The sequence below is a fragment of the Loxodonta africana genome, chromosome X, assembly GCF_030014295.1.
Source record: "Loxodonta africana isolate mLoxAfr1 chromosome X, mLoxAfr1.hap2, whole genome shotgun sequence".
NCBI classification, from domain to species: domain Eukaryota; kingdom Metazoa; phylum Chordata; class Mammalia; order Proboscidea; family Elephantidae; genus Loxodonta; species Loxodonta africana.
The window spans coordinates 5,462,795-5,479,621 of record NC_087369.1 but is presented as its reverse complement, the minus strand read 5'-3'; the positions used below and the strand labels follow the sequence as shown (position 1 = coordinate 5,479,621).

The following is a 16,827-nucleotide window of genomic DNA, read 5'->3' as shown; positions in this document are numbered from 1 at the left end:
AGGCGGGGCGCGGCCGAGGATCACTGCAGGAGCAGCAGCAGCTAGTAGTGGCGGCCGCGCACCGCGGGGGCCGGGCTCGGGGTGCTGGGTGGCGGGGCGCCCGGCTCCACGTTCGTTCCCGGCGGCGCTGCGACCAGAGCGCCGGGCGTGCGCACTAAGAGGAGGCCGGGCTGAAGCCGGGGCTGGACGCTGGGACTGTGGGCTGGGGTGGTCGCCCGACCCCGCCTCTGCCGTCTGCGCCCCGGAGCCGGCGACGACGAAGGCTGGGTGGGGACTGGGCCAGCTTTGGGCTCGCGGGGTGGGGAATGCACCCCCGGGGAATGCTCGCCTTGGCCAGGAAGGAGGGTGGGAAGGAGCTGGGGATGGGAAGGGTGCGGTTAAAGCAAAGTTAAAAAGAACCAAGAAGTGGAGTCAAGAGCGGATCAGAATTGGAGTACAATTATCTTGCTGCCTCTGTGCGCCGCAAAACACAGTTTGGCGCATACAAGTGCCCCTGAGGTCAGCTTCCTGGCTCAGATGGGGAAAGGACAGTTATCTGGCCTTTGACCGTTGTTATTGCTTTTGCTCTGTGTCACTGACCCTGTGTTTCTGTCTTTCCCTCTCTGGCCCTCTGTCTGTATCTCTCCCTGTGTTTCTGTCTGCTTGGCCCTCCGTCTGTATCTCTCTTTGTCCCTGCAGCTTCTATTTTTTTCTGACTGCTAAACCAGTGCGGGTTTGGCTCTATTTATACACAAACTGTTCCTCAATTTCAAAGCATGTTCCTCCCCCTGGTTAGGCCACTGATACCTCATTTGCATAGTAGGCATGGTTGGGCTATAATTCCCCTTATTTGCATAGTTTATTGACCAGTCCATGCAAGCTGCATGCCAATTACAAGGCAACCTGCAGCCTAGGACCAGGCACCAAGTATCAACCCATGCTGTTTACAGCTTACCCAGGAAATGTCAATCAACCTGGACAAAGTAACAAACACTTTGGGGTAGAAAACTCTGGCAAAGTAACTCCTCAGGGCTTAAGGAGAAATCAGGCAGGTTTTTTTTTTTTTTTTTTTGAAGAACCAAGGGAAAAGAGCACACAAAGGAATTAATTTCTTCACGGTATGCAACCCTCCAATATTTTGAATTTAGTACCTGTTTTTTTGATTACATAATAATTTATATTTCCTTTGAAAGATAAACTAGTCAAGAAAACATCCCAGACAGGTCTTGCCTGGAATTCCCTTCTAAAAATGATTCCAGAAAATGACCTGATTAAAGAAATTCAGACTTGATGACGGTGACTCATTTTGCTAAATCCAGATACAGCTAAAATGCCAAAGTCCAAGGACGTCTCCCATTCACTGTAGAATAAGGGACTGTCCAGCCAGAGTAGTGTTATAATAGCCAGTAAACCAAGCCCAATGCCGTCGAGTCGATTCCGACTCATAGCGACCCTATAGGACAGGGTAGAACTGCCCCATAGAGTTTCCAAGGAGCGCCTGGTGGATTCGAACTGCCGACCCTTTGGTTAGCAGCTGTAGCACTTAACCATTACACGACAAGGGTTTCCATAATAGCCAGTAAAACCAAAAAAAAAAAAAAAAACCAAGTGCTGTCCAGTCGATTCCGACTCATAGCGACCCTATAGAACAGAGTAGAACTGCCCCCTATAGTAGCCAGTAAAAAAAAAAAATAGTGATGGTTAATTACATGTGTCCACTTGGCTGAGCAATGGCGTCCACGTGCTTGGTCAAACACTGGTGTAGAAATTCATTTTCTCACAGTTTAGGAAGCTAGAAGTCCGGAATTTAGAGCACAGCCTCTGGAGGTAGATCCTTGTCTCTTCAGCTTCCGCTTCCTGTTTCCTTGGCCATCTCCTCGTGTCTTGGCATCTATCTTACCCCATTTCTCCTGGGTGTGCACAGTCTGTGCCCCGCTCCTGGGGGAAGATACCAGACGTACAAGAGACGACAAACCATGAACCAGAAGCCGGACTAGAGACTTCACCAATTCTAAAGATGGGGAAATATTTATGAGAAGCAAAGAAATCGTTTCTCTAAAGAACGTGGTAAATTTTTTTTTTCAAATGGCCATGTATGCAAATACCAACTTTCTCTGCTCCCCAAGGGTATCTTTGGTTATTGAAATTAGCATTTCAGTTGACAAAGAGAATGTTCCAAAACAAGCTTTGGGCCCACCTTGGGCTCATATCGAGTCAGCAAGAGTGACTCCATCTTGACTCGTATACGTTTGAACTTCTGCTCTAATATATGACAGAGCGGAAATTTTTCAGAGACATGTTTGCCCGCATTTCTGAAAATGTGGTTTTGCTTGACCTCGCTTGCAACGGTGTCAACAGGAAAAAGAACAAATGGTGGTTAAGATGCTTAGCCTTGGAATAAAAAAAAAAAAAAAAATGGCCCTCCAGTCGATTCCGACTCACAGCAACCCCGTAGGACAGAGTAGAACTGCCCCATAGGGTTTCCAAGGAGCGGCTGGTGAATTCCAACTGCCGACCTTTTGGCTAGCAGCCGTAGCACTTAACCACTGCACCACCAGGGCCCCTAGGGTTGCAATAAAAAACAAACAATAAGTTTAAACAGTAAGTTGCAATAAGCTGATATTAGGGATAGATCGATGACTTTTCTGTATGGAAACCCTTTTTCTCCCCTTGAGCTTTAGAATACTTACCCTTTTCACTTGTAATCATCCTGTTCCTTCAACAAAGTCTGTACACTCATATTTTAACAGAACGCACCACCTTAATGGTGAAGTCACCTAGTTTAAGACACGCTGCAGGTGTCTAGATCATCTGGAGGTGCAGGAAACACATGACTTTAGCGGTCGGCGGATTCTCAGAAGACACCTCCTTCTGCCCCCCTTGTTTCTAACTCCCTTACTCTACTTGTAACTTTGCAAACCTTCGTTTTAAGTAACCCAAGCGCCAGCCAATGAAGAGAGTTTTAGGGGCACCTCTCTGCACCCCAGCTGCCTGCAGCAGCAACGCCAGCCAGTGAACAGAGTTTTAACTGCTCCGCTGTCGGGCGAACGCAGGTCGTGTCCCGGGTCTGAGGGCGCCGCGCCCGCTCCCCGCGCCCTCCTGGTCTCTCCGCTCCCAGAGCCTCGGGCCTCCCTGGAGCCGGGGAGCCGCCACCGCTTGGCCCCTCCTTTCCTGCGCGCCCCTGGCCCCGCGGCTGCAGCTGCTTCCTGGAGGCCGCGGAGGTGGACCTGTGTGTGTCATGGACAGGTGAGGTGGTGGGCACCGTGGGGGCCGCGCACACCTGTGCTGCTCAGGGAGCGGGGAGAAATGCAGGGGCTTCGGAGACCTGGAATAAAACCACCTAAGCCGGGAGTCCAGTTAGGCTGCTTAAAAAGTTATTGAAGTGAAGATTCGGAAAATTCGTTTTATTCAGCAACATGCGTGGTTGTATAGGGCTGACAGCATGTGCTATGGGTGGGGGTGGAAAGAATTTTTCAGCTTGCAGAAACTAGTTTGTAAATCCCTAGAACAAGAATGTGAATTAGAGAAAGGAAACCCTGGTGGTGAAGGGGTTAAGCGTTTGGCTGCTAATCAAAATGTCGGCAGTTCTAATCCACCAGGAGCTCCTTGGAAACTGTATGGGGCAGTTCTACTCTGACCTGATACCTGTAATAAAACGACCTAAATGGGGAGTCACGTTAGACTGCTTGGAAGGAAAGTTATTTACGCGAAGATTCAGATTTTTTTTTTTTTTAAGGTACCTGCATAGTTGTGTAGGGCTGATACCATGTTATATGGGTCGGGATAGAAAGAGCATTTCAGTTGGGTAGAATGAGTGTTTAAGTAAATTCTTGAGGCAGCAGCAGAGAACCCAGTATCATCCAGTCCTTGATGAAAGTCAGAAATTACTGAAGCAGAGGAAACAATGTGTGCCTGGGGTGAGGTGGGAGGGGTTGTGTGAGGCGGCTTGGAGGAGGCATAGCAGGTGGACGCTCAGAACCTTGCTGATTACTCTGGGCTCTTTGAAGAACAGCGGATGGCCACTGGTGCACATTGAGCAGTTCTTTGCTGCAAATGATTTTGGAAATGACAGCCATGATTGAATGACGTCATGCAGGAGCTTGTTAAGAACAAACTAGGGAAGGCTGAGGAGGCCTAGACATGGAGATGGGTTGCGGGTCAGGAAGTAGTGCACTAATGTAATGTAGGTGTGGATGCTCACAGGGCATCCCTCCGCAGAGTGCTCATTCCTTGGGTTACAGGCTACGGATCAGTAGATGCTTCTCCTAGTTGACTGTCAATGTGGATAACCCGGGGATCTTGTTAAAATGTGGGTTTTATTCAGCAATTCTGGAGTGAACTGGAGGTTCTATGTACTGAACAAAGCTCCTAGTTTATGCTGGAAATAAGGCTAGAAATAAGGATGTAAATTAAAATTACAGAGGGCTATTAGAGAAAATGATAAAAGGAAGAATAACTCTTAAAGGGGAGACCCTGCTGTAAAGATCATGCGAGAGAGAGCACACTGACTCTGAGACCAAGAAATGAAACAATAGGGGTCAGCTTGGAGGGGGTCAGGGTGGAAAGAAATGGGAACAGAGGCAGGAGACAGCTCCTTAGAGAAATGTTAATCGTTTTCTGATTTATTTGTTGATCCATTTATCATAAGATCAAAGGACAAGAGTTCAAGTATTCTCCCAGCAGCTGGTGGATTCAAACTGCTGACCTCCTTGGCTAGCAGCTATAGCTCACCGTAGCTCTTAACCACTGAGCCACTAAAAACTAGTGAAAGTGTTGGTTGAGTGAACAAAAGAAAAAAAAAGAAACAAACAAACAAAAATCTTCAATAGGGTATAATGAAAAGTCCACCAATCATATTCTAAAAATACTGAGGTTATTTTTAAAAAAAAGAAACAGCTTGTAATTCAAAGGAAGTCCTAACATTTCACATCTAGCCAATGCCCTATTTTTATTTAGAAAAAACACTGGTGAACCAGAATTTTGTTCAGTAAAATCCATGTTTTTATCAATGTTTTATTGTTAATTCAGGTCTGAAACGTCCAATGTGAAATCATCTTTATCAATCATCATGTTTAACTAAGTTAACCAATTCTACAATGAAAACCCTTAGTAGGGTTTGACACCTGGTTAAATTCATAGAGATGAAAAAACACCAGGGTGATGAGCTCAGGGCCTCCATGTGCTCAAAGCAGAGCCGGGGGCTTGGGGCCAAGACAGAACTAGGGCTGGTATGTTTAAGACATGTCTGAAGACTGTGCTTAAAGTCCCATTTTAATCTTAGGGGAAGTGATTACCCTGGATGAGAAATGCATTAGAAGGTACTGTGCCTTTCTCTAGGTTGACTAATAACCCTGAAAATAATTTTTCCAGATGCTTATATGCTGTCAAAATTCCATTACAACTGACTTAAAAGGTTGTTTCATAGAAGAGGAAAGAAAGCAACTAGCCACTGTCTATACTCCCTCGTGACTTGGTTGTAAAATATATTTTTTAAACATTTTAAATGGGCTTAGTGTTGACTTTCTCCCTCAAAGCTAATGCTGAGTTATTGTAATAAAATTTCTTTTAAAGATTAAAAAAAAGAATCTGCCTGAATTTCTCAAAAGCTTAGGAACTGGTGATATCACGGTTTGAGAAGGAACTAAAAAAAAAACAAAAAAACCTCAAAGGGAAAAAGAAATGTTAATTGCAAAACCAACAGGAAAAATACCGATCACATATTACAATGCTATAAATGAAATGAAAAATAGTTTTAAAAGCACAATAGAGGGGTTTTAACTGCACACAATTATAAATGAATGAACCTTGAAGAGTTCACTGCCAAGACTTGAAAAATAGGTTCTTCCTGAAAACTTCCCCACATTAATATCAAATAACAGTGCATGTGTTGATGTACAGGGGACAAAGTTACGTAGGTGAACCCACAACTTCTACGTTGGCTTTATCACCGCTCTTATTCAACATTGTGCTGGAGGTCCTAGCCACAGCAATTAGGCTAGATAAAGAAATAAAGGGCATCCAGACTGGTAAGAAAGAAGTAAAAGTTTCTCTAGTTGCAGATGACATGATCTTATACACAGAAAACCCTAAAGAATCCTCAAGAAAACAAACTAACAGAAGAGTTCGGCAGAGTTTCAGGATATAAGATAAACATACAAAAATCAGTTGGATTCCTCTACACCACAAAAAGAACATCGAAGAGGAAATCACCAAATCAATACCATTTACAGTAGCCCCCAAGAAGATAAAACATTTAGGAATAAATCTAACCAGAGACATAAAAAACCTATGCAAAGAAAACTACTAGACACTACGTAAGAAACCAAAAGTGACCTACATAAGTGGAAAAACCTACCTTGCTCATGGATAAGAAGACTTAACATCATAAAAATGTCTCTTCTATCAAAAGCCATCTATAGATACAATGCAATTCCGATCCAAATTCCAATGACATTTTTTAATGACATGGAGAAACAAATCACCAACAACTTCATCGTTGGACCCCTGACTCCCTGGAGGAAATCAGGTTCAAGTTTTGCAGCCTGGCCAGGCCTGGTTGCTCCTCATGCTCTGGGAGAGGTAAATTCCTCCATCTGTGATCTTGCTGCGGAAAGGAGAGGCCCATGGAGCTGCCTGAAGAATGCAGGTGTGTGCTCTGGGGGCTGGAGCCTGTTCTGCCTTCAGTGTAAAGGCCCTCAGGGTGGAGCATTGCCCTGAGCCTGGGAGGAGGCCAAAGGCCTGTCACTCCCTGCTTCCTCAACACTGTTTCCTCCCCATCCTTCTTCCATTTCAGGTCTCAGGTGTGCTGCAGGGAGAACTAGTCCAGTCTAGGCCGCTGGACCATCTTGCATATCCATCAGTCACAGGGAAGGACTTCAACTGCTCTGGCTGGTGTGTGGACCAATCATTATTCATCTGCCTCCAAACTGCCCAGTGCTCTGCTTCCACTCTCGTCCCTCTTCCTGAAGTGGCGTCTTGGGCTCAGAGACGACATTCCTTTAGACTTCCAGAAGCTGGAGGAGGAAATGGTGAGTTCTATGGAGAACTGGGTTATCCTTAGCATAAGTGGGTGAGGCTGGATCAGAATTGTTCAGGGAGCAGCTGTGTGCTGCGGGACTGTGGTTCATCAGTGAAGAAAAAAGGAGGCCAAGGTACTGAGCCTGAGGATGCATCCTGAGGCCCTGCTCCACTGTCACTGGGCCCTTCCCCTATACACATGTGGCTTTTCAGGATTTGGATGCCTGGGGTCACCTTGCTTATGTGAATCTCAGAGCTGGCACCGTGGGGCGTTAACATCCCCACCCTGCGCCTTGGTGCTCTGTGTTGAATGACAGAGTCTCCTGACCAGAGTCTGAAGATGGAGCAGCTCTGGCTGTGGAGGCTGAGCTCTGCCCTCCAGAGACATCCTTGTCCCATCTCTCTGAGCAGTGTTCTTGACTCCCCCCCAGGCACTGGAGCATTTTCTGTGCTGTTCTAAAACCACAGTTTTTCCTCTCACACTGTGTTATAGGTCAGAAAAGAGCAGAGAGAGTTTGTAGCTGAAGGCCCTGACTGTTTACCGGTCCTGGGTGGTGGTGCTCTCTTGATGTCACCAAGGGCATGAAACTGGGGACAGTGAGTTGCCCTGGATCCTGTGTGGGGTGTCCAGACCCATTTTTCCCCCAGTGGAGAAGGCTTTTGCCTTGAGGTTTTCAGGTGTGTGGAAAGCATGACTCCCCAGTCTAGGTCCTTGTCCTCCCACCTGTGCCTAGAGCTGGCATTTAATCCCTATAATTTTTTTCCTTTTTTTTTTTTTTAATCGTGCTTTAGATGAAGGCTTGCAGAGCAAATTAGTTTCTCATTAAACAGTTAATACACATATTGTTTTGTGACATTCGTTGGCAACCCAGTGACATGTCAACACTCTCCCCTTATCAACCTTGAGTTCCCCATTTCCATTCGTCCAGCGTTCCTGTGCCCTCCTGCCTTCTTGTCCTTGCACCTGAGCTGGTGTGCCAATTTAACCTTGTTATATGTGGTTGAGCTGCGTGTATTATTGTTTTATGGGCCTGTCTAATCGTTGGCTGAAGGGTGAACCTCGGGAGTGACTTCAGTTACTGACTTAAAAGGGTGTCCGGAGGTCATACTCTCAGGCTTTCTCCAGTTTCCATCAGACCAGTAAGTCTGGTCCTTTTTTGTGAGTTTGAATTTTGTTCTACATTTTTCTCCAGCTCTGTCCAGGACCTTATATTGTGATCCCTGTCAGAGCAGACGGTGATGGTAGCTGGGCACCATCTAGTTGTGCTGGACTCAGGCTGGTGGAGGACATGGTAGTTGTGGTTCATTAGTCCTTTGGACTAATCTTTCCCTTGTGTTTTTAGTTTTCTTCATTCTCCCTTGCTTCCGAAGGGGTGAGACCAGTGTTTTATCTTAGATGGCTGCTCACAGGCTTTTAAGACCCCAGACACTACTCATCAAAGTAGGGTATCATTACAAACTATGTTATGCCAATTGAGCTAGATGTTCCCCAAGACCATGGTCCCCACAAGGCGGTAATCTTTACAAAAGGAGACTGCCACACCTTTCTCCCACGGAGTGGTTGGTGGGTTCGAGCCATCAAGATCTAAATGAGATTATTTCTCTAATTCTTGCTATGTTTCCTAACTGTTCTAGAGCATAAAGAGAGAGGAATAAGACTGCAATTGGTTGAAGTCAAACTGTGGAGAGATTATTTCATTGTGTTTGAAGTCTGTGAGACAGGATTCAATCAGTGAGGAAGTGAATGTACTTAGTGACGGGATGAGGCTGATGGCTATACCCTAGAATAAACCTTAGTAGAACACAGAACATAGTATCAAATCCTTAAGAATTCTCAGTTCCCCAGGACTGTCAGTCTCACCCTTTGTTCTTATACACAATGGAGTACATGGCACCTTGCTGATTCAGGATGTGTGGGATGTTTTAGGATCCAGTGATCGCTGAGGATGTGGCCGTGGTCTTTAGCCAGGAAGAGTGGCCTTTGCTGGATCTTGCCCAGAGGAAACTCTACAGAGAAGTGATGATGGAAACCTTCAGAAACCTGGCCTCAGTAGGTAAGGATGGCATCATTTTTTGAAAATTCATTCCTTTAGTGAACAAAATGTTTCGTCATTGACTTTGCTCCAGTATTTGGGGTGACGAGGGAGTAAATTGTTAAATAAAACAGGCATGATCCTTTGGTCTGTGCAGCTAACATATCCTGACTTCCCCATGAACATAAAGCTCTATGTATTAAAGTGAGGTTTTCACTTCTCTTGTGATAAAAACCCCCAAAGCTTTCTAAGTTTTGTAAATGTAAGCATTTGCTTTAGGGGTCACTGTGGGGCACTTTGAGATTTGTGGTTTGGGGCTTTGTAGAGAATTTTATTGTGTTTAGTACAAGTTTGACATGATTATTTTATTGCAGATAAACTCAGACCTGTCCATCTCCAGAGACCCTGAAGAGCAAAGTATTGCCTTAAAACAAAAACTTTTTTGCCATCGAGTCGATTCTGACTCATAGTGACTCTACAGGACAGAGTGAAAGTGCCCCATAGAGTTTTCAAGGAGCATGTGGTGGACTTGAACTGCTGACCTTTTGGTTAGCAGCCAAACTCTTAACCACAACGCCACTGGGGTTTCCAGTATTGGCTCAGTGTCAAGGAAATGTTCATTGCTCTTCACTGTCTTCCCTCATGATGTGCACTTATCCATGAGCACCATGTCAGCTCTACACATTTGTTTTCCCAAAGGGAAAGATCTGAGGACAGTAGAGATAGGACTCATCCAGGGCCACTGTGTCAGGCGGCACCAGGAAAGCCAGAATTTTTTGAAGAATCATCCCTGCACAGAGGGAATTACATTTGCATCAATCAGCTAGAAAAAATCTCTTTTGGGTTGAAGATACAACTTCCCAGATACCTGAGCTTGCTTTTCTAACTTTAGCAATCCTCATAACTATGGTCACGGTGACCCTTTTTCTCTTTTAATGTTACATGTGTATTGTGTCCAGTATCTTTCTGCTTAACTCTCCTAATTACACCTATTTTTTTCACCATGACTGTCAATCCTCATGAAAGTATTTCCTAGTAAATTGCTTTTTAACCTTTGTCAATGTGCCGAAAGAGTGAAATGTGGTTGAGTTTTTGTTCACAGCAGTCTTTTTTTCCCTAACAATTCCTTTCTTTTTTGTTTCATATGGTGAACCTCAACTTGAATTTTTGGGGGCAGTCTCTCAAAACTTTAATGATGGAGAAAAGTTATCCAGTGAACATATAATGGTGCAACTCATGAAGAATAACACCTGGTCCTCCATGTTAGGAGAAATCTCCGAATTGCATGGCAATAAAGATCAGCATAAAAACCAGTGGAGACATGTGAGGTGAGTGTCATTCAAACAAGAGAAAATAGTGCCTCAGGAGAAAGTCCTAAGGTGTCATGACATTAAAATACACACATATATACTTATGTATATATACCAGGGCTTCGAACCTGTTCTTAACAGTTCAGTCATTGTCAGTGTAAATGAGGGCATTGTACACATTGCACAGAAATCTCATTTGTTGCCCATTGTATTTTGACCCAAATAGGAAACAATCAATAGTGTCCTGCTCCAAGATGGTGGCCGACCGTGCCTCTTTGAATGTGTTTCACTCTCCACAGTCCTGCCAATAATCCAGTCTCCTTCAAGAGACTCCTGAAACCTTCAGGATCAATGCCAGAGATTGGATTGCTGAACCATTACAAACTGGTTTGAAGCCCTGGTACATGTCTATATATATAAACCTAGCTGTAAAATTATGTGTTCAGAGAACTTTCACAGTTCAACATTTTCATAAATGTGAGTCAGGTATCAAGTATTTGAAACATATTTTACTTGGACAGTTATCAGAAAGCCTGTTTTAGAAAAACAGTAATAGTAATGATAGTATTTCTGCTAGATGATTTAACTTATAAAATATAAGACAACTCAGGGCAAAAACCATGCATGTTCACTGTGTTTTGTAATGGTTAAATGGGAACAAATCTATTTCCAACAGCATATTTCCTATTTTTAACAGAAGTCATACAGTAGAGAACCACTGTGAAAGTAAAGAAACTGATCAACACGGGAAAACCTTCAGCTGGATTCCTCTAGACGTAAATCCTTTTAAATGCTGTGTGTGTGGAAAAGCCTTCATGGATCACTCATCACATAACCATCATGCCAGATCTCACACTGGATGCAATACCTGTCAGTTTAAGGAATGTGGAGAAGCCAGCAGTTGTTCCTCTCATCTAACCACTCCTATAAGAACTCTTAATGGAAAGAAACCCTGTAAATGTAAGGTATGTGGGAAGGACTTCATTTGTATCTCAGCCCTGCATAATCCTGTGACAACACTCACTGGTGAGAAATGCTATGGATGTAACCAATGTAGGAAAGCTTTCTGTAGTTTCTCATCCTTTTGCACACACGTAAGAGGCCATAAGCATGAATGTAAAGAATGTTGTAAAACCTGGAGTCATCCTTCATCCCACATTTTACAAAAAAAAATTCACCACAGAGGTAGGCCTTATGAATGTAAGGAATGTGGGAAAGCCTTTAGTTGTTCCTCATCCCTCCGTACACATATGCGAACTCACACTGGAGAGAGGCCTCATGAATGTAAGGAATATGGGAAAGCCTTTAGTGAGTCATCACACCTCATTGAACATATGCGAACTCACAGTGGAGAAAGGCCTTATGAATGTAAGGAATGTGGGAAAGCCTTTACATGTTCCTCACACCTCACTAAACATATAAAAACTCACAATGGGCAGAGACCTTATGAATGTAAGGAATGTGAGAAAACCTTTAGTGAGCCCTCATCCCTCACTCGACATATTAGAACTCACAGTGGAGTGAGGCCTTATAAATGTAAGGAATGTGGGAAAGCCTTTAGTCGTTCCTCATCCCTCACTAAGCATATAAGGAGTCACAGTGGAGAAAGGCCTTACGAATGTAAAGAATGTGGGAAAGTCTTTAGCTGTTCCTCAGACCTCACTACACATATGCGAACTCACAGTGGAGAGAAACCTTATGAATGTAAAGAATGTGGGAAAGCCTTTAGTGTTTCCTCAACTCTCACTACACACATGCGAATTCACAGTGGAGAGAGACCTTATGAATGTAAGGAATGTGGGAAAGCCTTTAGTCAGTCATCACACCTCACTACACATAGAAGAACTCACAGTGGAGAGAGGCCTTATGAATGTAAGCAATGTGGGAAAACCTTTAGTTGTTCCTCCGCCCTCACTGCACATATAAAAACTCACAGTGGAGAGAGACCTTATGAATGTAAGGAATGTGGGAAGGCTTTCAGTTGTTCCTCAGTCCTAACTAATCATGAAAGAATTCACAGTGGAGAGAGGCCTTATGAATGTAAGCAATGTGGGAAAGCCTTTAGTCAGGCCTCAGCCCTCATTACACATAGAAGAATTCACAGTGGAGAGAGGCCTTATGAATGTAAAGAATGTGGGAAAAGCTTTAGTCGTTCCTCATCCGTCACTAGACACACAAAAACTCACAGTGAAGGCGTTATGAATGTAAGGAATGTGAGAAAGCCTTTAGTCAGGCCTCAGCACTCACTACACATACAAGATTTCACAGTGGAAAGGGACCTTATGAACGTAAAGAATGTGGGAAAGCCTTTAGTCGTTCCTCACACCTCACTTCACATATAAGAACTCACAGCGGAGATACTACTCTTGCTTCAGAAGTGGGATGTTTCATCTTTACTGCTATAATTTCAAACAGCCAGTTTCCAAAAGTCTGCTGTTAAAGGGCAAAGTTTCTCAGTAAAAAAGCAATACTAACTCAGAGAAGCTGGGTCACTTGAGCTACTTTGTGCCTTTGAGTGAAAAGACAGTTTCGTTGTAACTGTGAGGCTGTCCTCATCAGTGTTACTTTTTGAGTCCAAGCTAAATCTTACCTTTCTGAAATCTTTGGCTATTACAAATATAGCAAATTGAGCAAATGTGGTTTTATAATTAATGTTTTTATTGATGTTATTTTGTATACAATTAAATACACTCATTTTGTATATGGTGATGCAAAATTTAGGGGAGAGAGTAATGCTGAGCCAGCTTCCAAAGTCATGAGTCAGGTAAATGACCAGGAGGTGGGCAGACAACAGTAATGGAGAGAAGCTGGTACAGTCAAAAAGCAGTAAAAGAAACAGGGATTTTACACGAGAGTGGAGGAAGATCAGCCCCCAAATGGTACTAGGGATTGAGAACAATTCTGATCTCACTCCTGGAATCAGAGCTACAAAAGGTGTCAGATAAAATCCAAGTGTTAAATAGATTTTTTAAAATCCAGAAACGACATGGAGAAAAGAGACTTTTTCACATAGATTGTCCACAAACCAGAGAGCTGGGAATTACCCAGAAAAAAGCTTTGCATACTTCAACCCACCTGTTTTCCTTACAACGAGTTCTTTACTCCATTTTGCTTTCCATTCCTTCATTGTTTTCCAACTGTTATAGCTCTGCTTTCTTTTGCTCATTTTTTTGTACCCATCTTTTAAGTTCATAAAATCTACACCCTGCTGTGTATCAAATGATATTAAACCCATCTACCCCTCTAATTTCATAACTATATGTTTCAATACAGAATTTCTGGCTGGTTGCTTTCAAATCTACAGTGTTATTTGTTGTTTCCAGTTTCTGCCTTTTATCCTCATGACCATGGAAGGATAGGTGTTTTAGATCTGTGTCTTGTTTCTGTTGTCTGTGCTGGTTCATTCCCTGTGTGCCTGATAATTTGTTGTTTTGTGATAGACATTACATTCATTAGGTTTTCTTATTACTCTGAACAGTTTTAACATATACTAAATAAAGTACAACAATCATTCATATATTTGTTGTCAAGGATCAACAACTGTTAACATGTTAGATGTCTTAGTTACAGATATAACTGAAGATAGTTTCTTATTCCAAAAAGGTTTTTGTTTTTTCTTTTTCTTAAAACATTTAGAGCTTGAGATTCCCGTTTGAATGACGCACAACCAGGTGTGAAATCCTTGTTTTATATTTATATGGCTCCCATTTTTGTGGAAGCCTGACCTCCAATCTCTGCCCCTTATTTCCATAGCTTTATAACTGAATCAGCCTTCTATGGGTAAAGTTCATTTGAAATGCTTGACTCCTCTCTAATTTCATATTCTTCTTAATTGCGTCCTCAATTCCTTAATATCTTACTTCCCTAATGCTTTTGGGAAGATGAATCTTACTTCATCCAGACTTTTTAGGTGTCTCCACTAGAAGATGGGGTCCAAACTGCAGAAAGTAGAAATCCCATTAGTCCTTTGAACATTTATTAAAATTTATAACAAAGGCGGAAGCCCTGGTGGTGTAGTGGTTAAGTGCTACAGCTGCTAGCCAAAAGGTCAGCAGTTCGAATCCACCGGGTGCGCCTTGGAAACTCTATGGGGCAGTTCTACTGTGTCCTATAGGGTCACTATGAGTCAGAATTGACTCGACAGCAACAGGTTTGGTTTTTGGTTTTACAGCAAAGGCTGCATAATCTTTCTAATTATATTTTGTTTTCTGTGAACTGATTAGACATCATTTGGCTTTGTTTTCATTTTTTACAACTGAATTTAAAAAATATCGTGGTAAAATACACAGGATGTAAACTTTGCCATTTTCGCCACCGTGAGTGTACAAGGAGCCCTGGTGGTATAGTGGTTAAGGGCTACAGGTGATATTCAAAAGGTGGGCAGTTTAGAATCCACCAGCCAGTCTTTGGAAACCCTATGAGACAGTTCTACTCTGTGCTATAGGGTTGCTCTGAGTCGGAACTGACGTGACAGCAACGGGTTTTTTGTTTAAGTGTACAAATGCATTAGTTATATTTGCAGTGTTGTGTAATCATCACCCCATCTATTCCAAAAAATTTTCATCACTCCAAACAGCAGCTCTGAACCCACTAAGCAGTGAGTCTCTATCTCCCCTTCCCACAGCCCCTGGTAACCACTAATAAACCTTGGTTTCTCTGCATTTGCCTATTCTGGACAATACACATAAATGGAACCAGGCAATATCTGTCCTTTGGTGTCTGCCTTATTTCACTCGTCATGTCTTTGAGGTTCATCCGTGTCATAGCATGTACCGGAGCATTCCTCTATACAGTGGAATAATATCCCATTGTATGTGTATATATTTTGTTTATTCACTCATGTTTGATGGGCACTTGAGTTGTTTTCACCTTTGTCTATTTTGAATAATATTTCTGTGAACATTCATAGGGTGTTTGTGTCTGTGTTTGCTGGACATAGGATAATTCTATGTAACTTTGTTTTTTCTGATTGTAAAATATATAGATATATATATACATATATATACATACATATATATATATATATATATATATATATATATATAAAACAAAACATTTGTGCTGAGGGTTCCAATAGCCTGAGAATTAATTCTCTTACTAACATTCCTGGGAACAGCCCTTTGGGGCAACCACAACAGAGTGTTAAGGATGTAAATGGTGGCAGCACTGAGCACCAGTGCATTGTGGGGCAGCCCCGGGTATTCACAGCACCAAGGCAGGTGCCCAGAGACAGAAGAGACACACACAGCCCTGGAGACCTAGGCTGGGACCTAGCACACACTAGGTTTTCTTATGGCTCAAAGCAAGTCACTAACAAAAGCAGTTGTTCATCAAGTCGGTGCTGACTCGTGGAGACCCCGCGGGTGTCAGAATAGAACTGTGGTCCATAGGGTGTTCAAGGCCGTGACCTTTCAGATGCAGACCTCCAGGCCTTTCCTTCCCAGGCATCTCTAGGTAGGTTCAAACCACCAGCCTTACGGTTAGTTGTTCAGAGGTCAACAGATTGCACCACCCAGGGACTCCATAGAGATACATACATATATGTAGGTATCTATGTGTATATACGTATATATATACATATATGTATGTGTGTATATATAAACATGAATTATATATACTGTATGTACATGTATATAAGTATATATATATATATATATATGGTATGTATACACACACGGAGCCCTGGTGGCACAGTGGTTAAGAACTTGGCTGCTAACCAAAAGGTCAGCAGTTGGAATCCACCAGGCGCTCCTTGGACACCCTATGGGGCAGTTCTACTCTGTCCCATAGGGTCCCTGTGAGTCAGAATCAACTCTACCACAACAGGACACACACATATGTACTTACCTTTAGTATTGCTTGTTCCCGTGGTAGGCTTGCGATCTCTCTGAGCCTCAGTTTCCTTATATGCCAATGAGAATAAAAACACTCCTTAACTGAGCATCCAGTAAAGACAGACGCAAATGAAAGGCTTTGAGCAGGGCCTGGCACATGAGCAGTGCTCACTAAGGCACCTACTGTTTTGACCTGTGGGTGCGGAAGTCTCTCTCTGGCTCACTGGGGTGGGTTGCTGAGCTCTTGCTGCAGTGGCCAAGGCTGCTCTGCTTCATGCTGGGGGTCGGTGAGGCTGCTGCTGCTCCCCGTCTCTTCAGTAGGCTAGCCAGGGCATGCACTTGTCACTGCAGTGGCCAAGGCTCGAGGGAGCCGTGAAAACACACAAGAGCTCTTAAGGGCCGGGCTCAGAAATGCACACGGCCACTCATGCCCGCTCTCAACCTCCCAGTCACCCCTCCCCAGGATGGAGACACTAGGTCAGAGGGACCAGGCATGCTGGCCTTGCCCCTTCCCCTCACCTCTCCTCGGGCTCGGCCCACCTGCAGGGAGCCTATGATCTTTTCAGCTGTGGCTGTCCCCTGAAGGTGCCCAGCTGTGTCAAGGACTGGTCACATCATGAGTGAATTATGTGTGTTCATGTGATGTGTATGGTG

General features: G+C 43.6%; 1 protein-coding gene across 1 annotated transcript; it reads left to right on the top strand.

The window, feature by feature from the left end:
* The first annotated feature begins 6,800 nt into the window (after positions 1–6,800).
* LOC135228840 (zinc finger protein 883-like) lies at positions 6,801–15,279 on the top strand. Its single transcript, XM_064277920.1, has 4 exons — positions 6,801–7,007; positions 8,924–9,050; positions 10,207–10,357; positions 11,037–15,279. The coding sequence occupies exons 1-4, from the start codon at positions 7,005–7,007 to the stop codon at positions 12,679–12,681; spliced, it is 1,926 nt and encodes a 641-aa protein (XP_064133990.1). The 5' UTR covers positions 6,801–7,004; the 3' UTR covers positions 12,682–15,279.
* The last annotated feature ends 1,548 nt before the right edge of the window (positions 15,280–16,827 follow it).